Source organism: Myotis davidii, unplaced genomic scaffold, assembly GCF_000327345.1.
Source record: "Myotis davidii unplaced genomic scaffold, ASM32734v1 scaffold135, whole genome shotgun sequence".
Lineage (NCBI taxonomy): Eukaryota > Metazoa > Chordata > Mammalia > Chiroptera > Vespertilionidae > Myotis > Myotis davidii.
Genome location: NW_006289813.1, coordinates 2,095,367 through 2,105,936, shown reverse-complemented (window position 1 = coordinate 2,105,936; position 10,570 = coordinate 2,095,367). Strand labels below are relative to the sequence as shown.

Genomic DNA, 10,570 nt, shown 5'->3' with positions numbered 1-10,570 from the left:
TTCCCTTGATGTATATGACACAATTGAATTTAGCAAACAGAAATCCTTTCGCATAGTTCTGTCCAGTTTTTACATTTGATTGTCTACTCTTTGTACCAAGCTGGTTGAAAGGGCCAAAGACACTCCTATTTCCATCCTTTTTTATTCTTTTGTTCTTTTGTTGGTTTTTTTTTTCTGTGTGTTTGTTTTCTCTTGACCGCCTTTAAAAAAACAACAACAAAAAAACCCACAAAAACTACCTTTGTAATATCCTGAATTTTTTTAAGAAAACATAGAAATTACCCTGTTTAGGATGATGACAGTAGAAGCAGGAAACATGCCTTTTTAATACTCTTAGGAGCTTAGGATCATTTGGTACTTAACTCGGAATAGTCTGGCACTAGAAGCAGGCGGCTTAGGATTGTCATTGGTTTGCTTACTAATATGCCCTCTCCCCGTGGACTTCAGAATGTAGAAGAAGGAAGCCCAGCCTGCCAGGCGGGCCTGAAGGCCGGGGACCTGATCACACACATCAATGGAGAGCCAGTGCACGGACTCGTCCACACAGAAGTGATAGAGCTCTTGCTGAAGGTACTGTCTTTATGTCACGACCATGCAGACGGGGCAGAGCCAGAAGGAACTGGTACCAAGAATTACATGCCTGGGTCCCAGGGTCCTTCTTCAGCGCACGCCACACATGCAGGCTCATTACTGAGGACTTACTCAGTAGTCTCGGGTCTATTGTCAAAGACAAAGATAGGAATTCTCTGAGTTTATATCATGAATATCTGCATAATCACCTCCTAATTTAATTTTGCCTCTTATCCTAAATTATAAAGAAAAATTTGTTTTATGTACTTCACATAGAAAAATCTGGTTGGAAGTCAAGAACAGGTGATTTTGCTCAGGAACATTCAAGAGGTTTTATTCTAGTGGAGTAAGACAGAGTGGTGTAAAGCTATGGGGTCTGATCTGAACGTTGAGCCTGAGAGCTGGGTTTCCTCGGGAAGACAGAATTGTGAATGGAAACATGCCTACTACCAATTGTATACATCGGTGGTAATGGGAGAATGGGTTCTGGCAACCAGTGGCCCTTTCCCTCCGTGCAAATGACTTTGCATAGAGATCACTTTCTACTTAAAGCTGAATAAAGCCCAGGGAGGGGGAAGATCACGGGACGCATGAAAGGAGAGGAGAGTGACTATTACGCAGATCCCCTTCCTTTTTCTGAGTTCTTTGCTTTGCCACCTGCTGACACCAGAATATAAAGTTTTAGCTCCAAACATAGATTTGATTAAAACAAATAAAGATGAATTTGAGATTGATGTTACATTTTGTTCAGAAACAAAGGCTAATTTTCCTGCAATTAGAGTGCAGTGTCTCTAGTTGTAGGATTGCTTTACAGTTCAACAGATTTTCAGATGACCTCCTCCTTGCTCCCTGAGCACCGTAAGGGGCTGCCAGGCACCTGGTGTGAGCCTGCGCTGCAGCTCACCTGCGGCCTATGGAGAGGAAGCTTGTGCACATACCTGCCATTTAGATAACATGCACTCAGACCATTCCTAGAGCACCGGCCCTGAGCAGGTACCATAAAAAAGTAGCAGCACAGGAATTAAGGTCTAATTCTTGCCCTCAAGGAGTATGGAAGATATGTAAATGGATAAAATTCAACTAAACCATTCAGGGCTATAGCAGAGGGAGGAATCTCATACTTTTGGAAAAAACATTCTGTGAGTGGAAGAGGCATCATAGGGAAATGACGTTTAACTGGAACTTGAAAGAAAATGAGGAACTTGGGAGGTATGACAGGGAAGTGGGTGTGGAAAGCCTTTCAGAATAAGTTCAGTTCAGTGACCTTTTTCCTCCTTCTTTGTCATTCCCTGAGTCTGGCCCAGGTACCGAGAGTAGAATAGCATGTATGTTCAAGGGTCCATTGTGAAGTAGCAGACTGTAGAGAAGTTATTGCCATTGACTGATGCACAGCATTAATGAGATATTCGTCTTGGGCTCAGGTGTCCCATGGGCTGGGGGCTAGATTCGTTGTCATCCATGCTCACAGGGCGTCCTCTAAGTCTAGACAGCTTTCTCACCTACACCAGGGGACAGGGCTGACTATGAGGAGAGCATTGCAGAGCCCATTGGCAGTGTTAGATATCATCTGTGGGCATGTTGAGCACACAGCAGACCGGACAGCAGCCTGTAGGAGAGATGCTGAGACATAATTGATTATTTTCATCATCTATTTGATAAAGTATTCTAACAGGATTCTGTGTCTAAAAACCTCTCTTTATGCTTCGTTGAAACTTGGATGTCCATTTCTCTGGCAAGGTGTCTTGGCAGAATCACACGATTCCATCTATATCATCTGGTTACGGAGTGCTTCCATTCCTGCACCTAGTCAGTGTGTTCTCTAAAGCTGCCTGCTGCCTGCATAGACATGCTGGAGTGGCGAGCCATTGGCACCCTTTGGAGCCACACGCGCTGTCACAGATCCAAGCAGAGGATCCTGCCTCTTGTTCATAAAGGAAGCACTCAAGAGGAGTAGCCAGTGTAACGAAACAAAGAGGATATGAGGGATTTAATTATCTTCCCAGTGAACTGTGTAATCATGCAGCTTTCTTCCAAATTTACCCAGCAGTCTCCGACAGCGTGCAAAGTGTCTAGTGTCAACACTGGGCTCCTCCGTGCCATCGCTGGTGGGGCGTCGGTGTGAGAGCTGTGTTTCAGCATTCTTGGATGCTGCTTACGTGGGGTTTTATACTCACAGACTACTTTACAAAAGCTCATGCACCCTTAGCAAAAGGAGGAAGAGCCATCACCCAGGGCTGCATGTGTGTATTTAGAAACACACAACTTATGTATCGTTCCGAATGTGAGCATGGTTAGTGTATTCCATGTTTGTTTCATGACCTCACTGTAGTGGCCAGTGGAGGCCGTATTAACCCAGTCTTATCTCCTGCTCACGTGATAACCTGCCTGGCTGAGCCTCTCTAATCCAGGAAACTCTCTTCTCAACCAGGCTGCCTTCTTAGGATAGCGCTAGTTTAAATCCCCAATGCCTAAGACAAGCCCTATAAAGCACAATTTTCATCTGCATGAACTCTGGGGAACCTCTGGATACTAAAGTGGGGACCATCAAATAGCCTCATTATTACCACCCTCACATAACTGCTGAGCCCCGAAATGTGCAGAGCATTGTGCTAAGGCCTGCAAGGGTCCTCCAACAAATGACACGCAAGCGTAATAGGAAATAGTGCTTTAGGTTTCTAGGCTCAGGGAATCCTCACACCCTGGGAGGTAGGCACTTTGAATATAAATGCTCCCTGTTACAGGTGAAGAGATACAGCAGAGAGGTGTTAGCCAAGCAGCCCAAGCTTGTCTGCCAGGAAGGAGCAGAAGAGGATCTGCACCCGGCACTGCAGGCCTGAGCACCGTCCCAGAGTGCTCCTCCATTACGTTTTCCGATTGCCAGGAACTTAGCGTCCGATGTTCCCAGGGGAGACAGTGGCAATTCCAGGCGACAGTCCAAGTGTTAAACATAAGCAACAGACTGTACCTATGGTCCGAGCTCTGAAGGAGTGATGGCCTTCCTCCAGGTGGACAGGTGTGAGGAGTTAGGGGTCATTGTGAGGGGCTGTGAAGGCTGGTGTTTAGTATGTGGGAAGGGGAGGCAATACAAAGATAGGGCATTAAATCACAAGGAGATTACATCACAGGAGAGCTCAAGTGCTAGAGATGCATGAGTACACCAGTGTGGCTGGAGCCTGGGTTCAGAAAGGGGATGCAGTGGGCAGCTGGCTGGGGCCAGGTTGTGGAGGGTGCGGATCAGGGCAAGGACACGGCTGTGCAGGAAGATGCTCTTCCCCATGTGCACTTTGCAAAGAAATAAATGGGAGAGCAGTCTAGCTCAAGGTACCCAAGGCCAACAGCTAACTAATGTGGAGCCAGATGGAGAGAAGAGATTGGGTAGATGACTTCTGCTCTGTGTTCAGTTCCATCAGCTGAAATAATTTCCCTCCCACTGTGCCCTAATCACACAAATGGTTAGAAGTAAAAGAGAACTAATTGAACATTTAACAGTCTGCTGGCCCCGTTTTTGTTATTTTTAAACAAGTACCCCAGAATTTGTCTGATGAGAGGTTGCTCATTCGCCAACAGAACGAACGTCCAGTCCTGAGGATGAACTGACCCCGTTAGCTACACTGTGCCGAGTTTAGGCAGCACTCGCTATAGCTGATGTATCCACTAGGTGGCAGGCTTCCTACTTGTCACCTATTCTCTGTGAAGCTATCGTCTAGTCATTTATCATTTCCACAATCATTAATGTTTCTAACTAGCTATTGGTATTCTGCATCTTTGTATCTGGGGACATTGTCTCTTATTGTATTTCCATAAGTCGGGTGAATTGTCCTCTGGAATAGCCACATGTAGAAACAAGAAAGAAAACTGGGTTTGGCTTTCGTAGGCAAAGGGGACATTTGTATAGTCTAGTGATGTGTTCTGGTTTAGCATTCCTGGTTATAACTGGTATTTATTTTCTAAAGTGTTTTGATATGTCTATATCTCCTTAATTTCTTCTTGACAGTCTGATTCTATGATTGTTCAGGGCCTGTTCCATCACCATCACTTTTTCTCAAGTACAAGCCGTGCACTCTGCTGGGAACACGACAGATGGGAGGGCCAGGGCCTGCTCTGCCCATAAGGAGCGGGCAGTGGAGATGAGGGTCAGGACAGCCAGCTCTGGGCTCTTGCACTGGCGCTGTGGCCCTGGGAAGGACGAATGTCTGTGAATCCGCCTTCCTTTCCTAGAATGCAAGGAAGGGTAACAATCTCTTCGCACCGCATAGGGTTGTAAAAAACTAACCCTCGTGGCCTGGTAAAAGAACACATGTGAAAAATACTTCAATATCCATAACGCGCTTTTAAAATACCAGGTGGGATTGTTATCTTCTTCTAAAGACATAGAAGTCGATGTTAAATATGATAGAAAAGTATAGACTGGATTCGGTAGCCCATAAGACAGAACACCCCAGTGATCATTATGACTCTGTGTGTCCACTCTGTGTGAGTGTGGAGAAAGATCGAAAGCACTGCAATGAAAGATAAGCTCCAAATGCCACATTTTTGCCCTTATCCTTCACCTGAGGCATAGGAAAAAACAAAATTTTAGTATGCTTTCACTCAGTTTGTGAAGAGAAGGAATACCCCATCCCAAACAACCTTTACTGGTAGACCTTTCATATTTACAAGAATTTTCTAATTAAATATAAATAGAATGCCAGTCTCTACTATCAGATAAAGGTTTATTTTTAAAGTTTTGTCATTTTGCATATAGAATATATAATTTATTCTCTCATAATGAAAAATAATTTTTTCTCTTTCAATTTCAAATCCACTTCCATAAAACATTTTTATAATTATGGCATTAGGTATGGGACTATATATTAACTATATAAAGAACTCTAAAATCAATAACAAAATACGAAGACTTTCAGATACTAAATTAGATGTAAGATGTGAACAAAACATTTCCTGAAGAAACACAGATGACCAAAATCAGTGACACTACATTCAGCCTGTTAATTGTCAAGGAATGAAGATTAAAACTTGACATAACTTTTTCCTATAAAATTGGTAATTTGCTTAATGTCAATATTCAGTTCTGACAGGCCTGTGGTAAGATAGGTACCCATGTGCTGCTGGCAAGAGTGTGAACTGACATAAACCCTCTGGGAAACAGTGTACCAGTCTGTATGGGGGTCTTTAAGAAGTTCGGATAGGCCGCGTGATTCAGTGCCTGGAGTCTAATTGCCCAGTTTAAGGAAAATGTCAGAGGTTAGGACAGTGATATGTAGACAAGGACATTTATTTCAACTCTTATATAAATTGAAAAGTAGAAAGCAGTAGCAGTAGCGAGATAGTTAAATTTTGATCCACCCATCTCACAGAATATTATAGTATAGCCAATTAAAATGCATTCTTAAAGAATATTCAGTGAAGAAGGCAAAGTGTTTCAAAGTTTTATAATGTGAAATGAGAAGAACAACAACATAAAACTAGATGTTAGAATAATTTAAGATTTGAATTGTTTACGAAGCCCCTGCCCAGGACTGCGTGAAAGCGCACGAGGCCCACGGGATGACCTCACCACACGTGCCTGGGTGGAGAGAGGCTGCGGCGTGCTCACTGGCATAAACTTTCCAGCTCGGCAGGGTTTATGGTGATAGAAAAGGAACCTTTTAAAATAATGAAAAAATAAGTCTCTTTCAGTTTTGTTACTCTTTGATTTCTAGGTCAAAGGAAAAACACAATCATGAGAAAAAAGAAAAGTAAATCAACCACGGAGACAGCTCTGGGCACATTACTTATGCTTCATGCATATGGGTGACGCTACCTGTTATTTAGAGAGCCTTTCCGGAGGTCACCGTGAGGCTGAGGGCTTCACCGACTCTGTCCTTCCCGTGGTCCTCAGAGGAGCCCTGGAGAAGGTGTGATTCAGCTGTGAGGTAGCACAGGAAGTGGAGACGAGGGAGGAGGAGCAGCCGGCTCAGGTCCCAGAGCTCGGATCTGAACTCAGATCAGAGCCCACCCTCTGAAAGAAACCTTCCATTGTGTCTCCACCCAGTTTTCATTCTCCAGGACTTCATAGTTTAAAGGATTATTTAGAAATGGAGGTCCTTTTGTGTGTATGTCCTTATGTATCTTTGTGTTGGAGCCTCCTATCTCTGTTCTCATCTTGTTTTATTACAGCATTTCCCTTTAATACCATCTCTCTTTTTTTTTTTTTCATAGAGTGGGAATAAGGTGTCAATCACTACGACCCCATTTGAAAACACATCAATCAAAACGGGACCAGCCAGGAGAAACAGCTATAAGAGCCGGATGGTGAGGCGGAGCAAGAAATCTAAGAAGAAAGAGAGTCTAGAACGGTTAGTTCAAGCAGTGTTATTCTTTGGGAGTTCAGCGGATACCCATGTGGGAGGAGAGTTACTCCCTACCTAATTTAAATGCTATAGATGAGCGATTTTTATGCTGTGGTTCACATATAGTTATACACAGAAGTTCATATTCGTAATAGCATTATTTTTCATCGTGGAAAGGTTTATGTAGCTATGTTGTAAACCTCACCGTTGTGATTCAGGTTGCTTTATCTCGCGTGTTAGAGCTGTGAAAAGCTCTTGGGTGTTTCCTAAGCCTCTAGACTTCATTCCATGTGAGTTGGATTTGAGGAACTGGACCCTCAAGCAGTTCTTAACATTAAATCTACATTTAATAATGTCCTTTGCACTATCGAAAAACGGCTGGTATTTTTTAAATGCCAGGTATTCGGAAATAACTGCATCTTAAGAGCATCCAAATAAGCCTAGAAATAAAAGGGCTTTGTCTTACTGACTGGAAGTCTGGCCGGGCTACCGTGGGCTGTCTGGGAGGCATCGTGGGTACCTCTCTGTGCTGCGTGCAAGATGCGGCAGACGTCCCTGGCGCGGCGTTTCTTGCCAGGCAGCTGTCGGGATGTGCTCCCTGCAGGATGCTGCAGCAGCTCTCCCTTCCCCTCTTGAATCTGATGTGTCTGATCATAGTCAGAGGGTTTTTTGTGAGAGAAATGTAGGAGGAAAAGGCAGATGTAAAAGGGATGCTCATCAACTCCTGGAAAGACAAAGCTGTACAAGAAAGGAAATAGAATTAAGCTTCCCATGGCCCAGCTGTGAACAATACTTACAACAAAGAAAACACCAGCCTTTTTTTAAACCCCCAAAAAATTTTTTTATCAAGAGGAATAAAAAGGGGGAAGTGTATTTGGTCAGAAGGTGGAAGGGTGTTGCAGAAGAGGTTAGTTCTCATCTTCTGTGGTAGGACAGCAGCAGATACTTTCTGAGACAGAAAAACTAAAAAGTAATGTAGGCTCACTGCTTAGCAATGTGCAGACTGATGAGAGGGGGCGAAGACACACTCCTTGTCTCTGGAGAGGGGGCAAAAGAAGGCCGAGGATGAGGGTGGTGATTTTTCATCTAAGCTTATAAAATGGTTTGGCTTTTTAACCCACGTGCCCTCATTACTTTTATTAAAATTACACATGCATACAGCACACCACACACATTCTGAGATGCTCCCTTTTTTATGTGTGCCTTCTATTTCGTTTGTGCTGTAAGTCAGATAGAGCACGCTGTTCCCAAGGGTAGCAGTGTTTGCCCTTCTGGCTCACGCTCCGCGGGGTGGGTCGGGCTTGCGGGAGGGTGAAGGAGGCCTGCGCAGCCGCCTGCACCTCCGAGCCGCGGGAGGCTGTCCCTTCTGCTCCAGGCTGTGCTTGTTGAGCACTGAGTACACATGTGCTTCTGCTGCAGCGAGGCGGCTGCTACCCTGCTGATAGGATCAGCTTCAGTTCACCTTTCCCGCGTGTCCATGGAAATGTGCAGCCTGCGCTGTCATTAGGCATCGTCAGGCGCCCACAGCGTGATAAGCCCAGCAAACAGCCCCTCACAGATACAGCCTCTGCCCGGTGTGTCACCGCTAAAGAATCCTACATCCGGGATGGTTTTTCCTCCAGAGGTTCCCCGGGTATTATCTCGTAGTGAAGGTGTATCAGCATCTGGGGGCACATACTCAGAAGCCTTCAGGCAAACAGCACCCTCCTCGTAAACCTGACAGTAAATAAACGAATATATACTTAATGTATTTCCCCAGCTCGTCTTAAAGGGTTTGGAATTCAGAGAGCTCCCCTAGTGTGCTATCTTCCTTTCTAAGTCACCCAAACATTTTAAATAGAACAGTGGGATCCTACTCTTTAATAGGATCTGCCATCATATCACGCCTCCGGCACAGAGGCGTGACTGGAACGCAGGAACTGTGCGGAGGCAGGAGCGGCTCTGGACAGGGAATCTGATCCGTTTTCTCTTGTTTTCACTCTAGGAGGAGATCCCTTTTCAAAAAACTAGCTAAGCAGCCTTCTCCTCTACTCCACACCAGCCGAAGTTTTTCCTGCTTGAACCGATCGCTGTCGTCGGGGGAGAGCCTCCCGGGGTCCCCCACTCACAGCCTGTCTCCCCGATCTCCCACGCCCAGCTACCGCTCCACCCCCGACTTCCCATCCGGTGAGTGAGTCTCCTGGCCAGGACAGTGAGGGGGAGTTGAGAGGAGGTCAAAGTCACCGTCTTAAATCCCGAAACCCCTGAGGATTATTCCTGCCTGGAGGTCTTTAGATAGGGCTCTTCGGACCATTAAAATAAGACAGGAAGTATTGGGTTAAAACTTAGTGTAGGGAGGTTTATCCAAAAAGCGTTCATTCATTAGAGTTGGATGCTGACAGCTTGCTGACCTTGGCCTGACCTCTGCCTGAAGCAGTTTGGGCTGGAGGGTGCGGAGGGGAGGGAAGGTGGCCCTTGCTCACAGCATTCTGTTTTCTACCCCCAGGCACTAACTCCTCACAGAGCAGCTCCCCAAGTTCTAGTGCCCCCAACTCCCCAGCGGGGTCAGGACACATCCGGCCCAGCACGCTCCACGGTCTGGCCCCCAAACTCAGCGGACAGCGCTACCGGTCGGGAAGGCGTAAGTCCGCTGGCAACATCCCGCTCTCCCCGCTGGCCCGGACCCCGTCTCCGACGCCACAGCCCACCTCCCCGCAGCGGTCCCCGTCCCCTCTGCTGGGACCCCCCCTGGGCAATGCCAAGATCGTGCAAGCCTTTCCCAGCAAAATGCATTCCCCTCCCACCATCGTCAGACACATCGTGAGGCCCAAGAGCGCCGAGCCGCCGCGGTCCCCGCTGCTCAAGCGCGTGCAGTCCGAGGAGAAGCTCTCCCCCGCCTATGGCAGCGACAAGAAGCACCTGTGCTCCCGCAAGCACAGCCTGGAGGTGACCCAGGAGGAGGTGCAGCGGGAGCCCTCCCAGCGGGAAGCGACCCTGCAGAGCCTGGAGGAGACCGCGTGCGACACGCCCGCCCTCAGCAGGGCCAGGCCGGTGGAGCAGGGCTGCCTGAAGCGCCCCGCCTCCCGGAAGCTGGGCCGGCAGGAGTCCGTGGACGACCTGGACCGAGAGAAGCTGAAGGCCAAGGTGGTGGTGAAGAAACCAGATTGCTTCCCGGAGAAACCCGAACCCCATCCGAAGTCCCACGCGCTCGGGAGCGACGCGGAAAACCACTCTGCAGTGAGGCGAGAGGAGCGGGAGAAGAAAATGTACCCGAAGACGGTGGAAAGGTCCGGTCATTTTGAGAACAAAGCAGGAGGGCAGGAGGCCCCGGCCCCGGGCGGCCTGCTGAAGGGTGTTGAATTACAAGCAAATAGAACGTTCAAACCACACGGGGAAACCACAGCCAGGGCACCTCTGCGCCCAGCACCCTTCAGGACGGCCCCTGTCCCTCCCCCGACAGGTCCGCCCCCGGGAGGGGGGACGCTGTGGAGAAGGCTCCCCAGGCCAAGGAGTGTCTCCGGTGTGAAAAGCTAGACAGCAAGCTGGCCGGCATGGACTACCTCCGCAAGAAAGTGTCCCTCGAAGACAAAGAGGACAACCTCTGTCTCATGCTCAAGCCCAAGATGCCCTCCAGTGCCCATGAGTGCCTGCCCGGGAACGCGGCCCGGCCCACAGGCGGGCAGCAGGAG

At 47.5% G+C, this 10,570-nt stretch overlaps 1 protein-coding gene across 1 annotated transcript in view; it reads left to right on the top strand.

Annotated features, from left to right (window-relative positions):
* The window catches only part of MAST4 (microtubule associated serine/threonine kinase family member 4), a 383,523-nt gene that overhangs the window by 367,912 nt on the left and 5,041 nt on the right, over positions 1–10,570 (top strand). Inside the window, 5 exon segments of the mRNA XM_015563109.1 lie at positions 448–570; positions 6,772–6,908; positions 8,887–9,068; positions 9,388–10,238; positions 10,241–10,570. Coding sequence (XP_015418595.1) covers positions 448–570; positions 6,772–6,908; positions 8,887–9,068; positions 9,388–10,238; positions 10,241–10,570 — 1,623 coding nt within the window.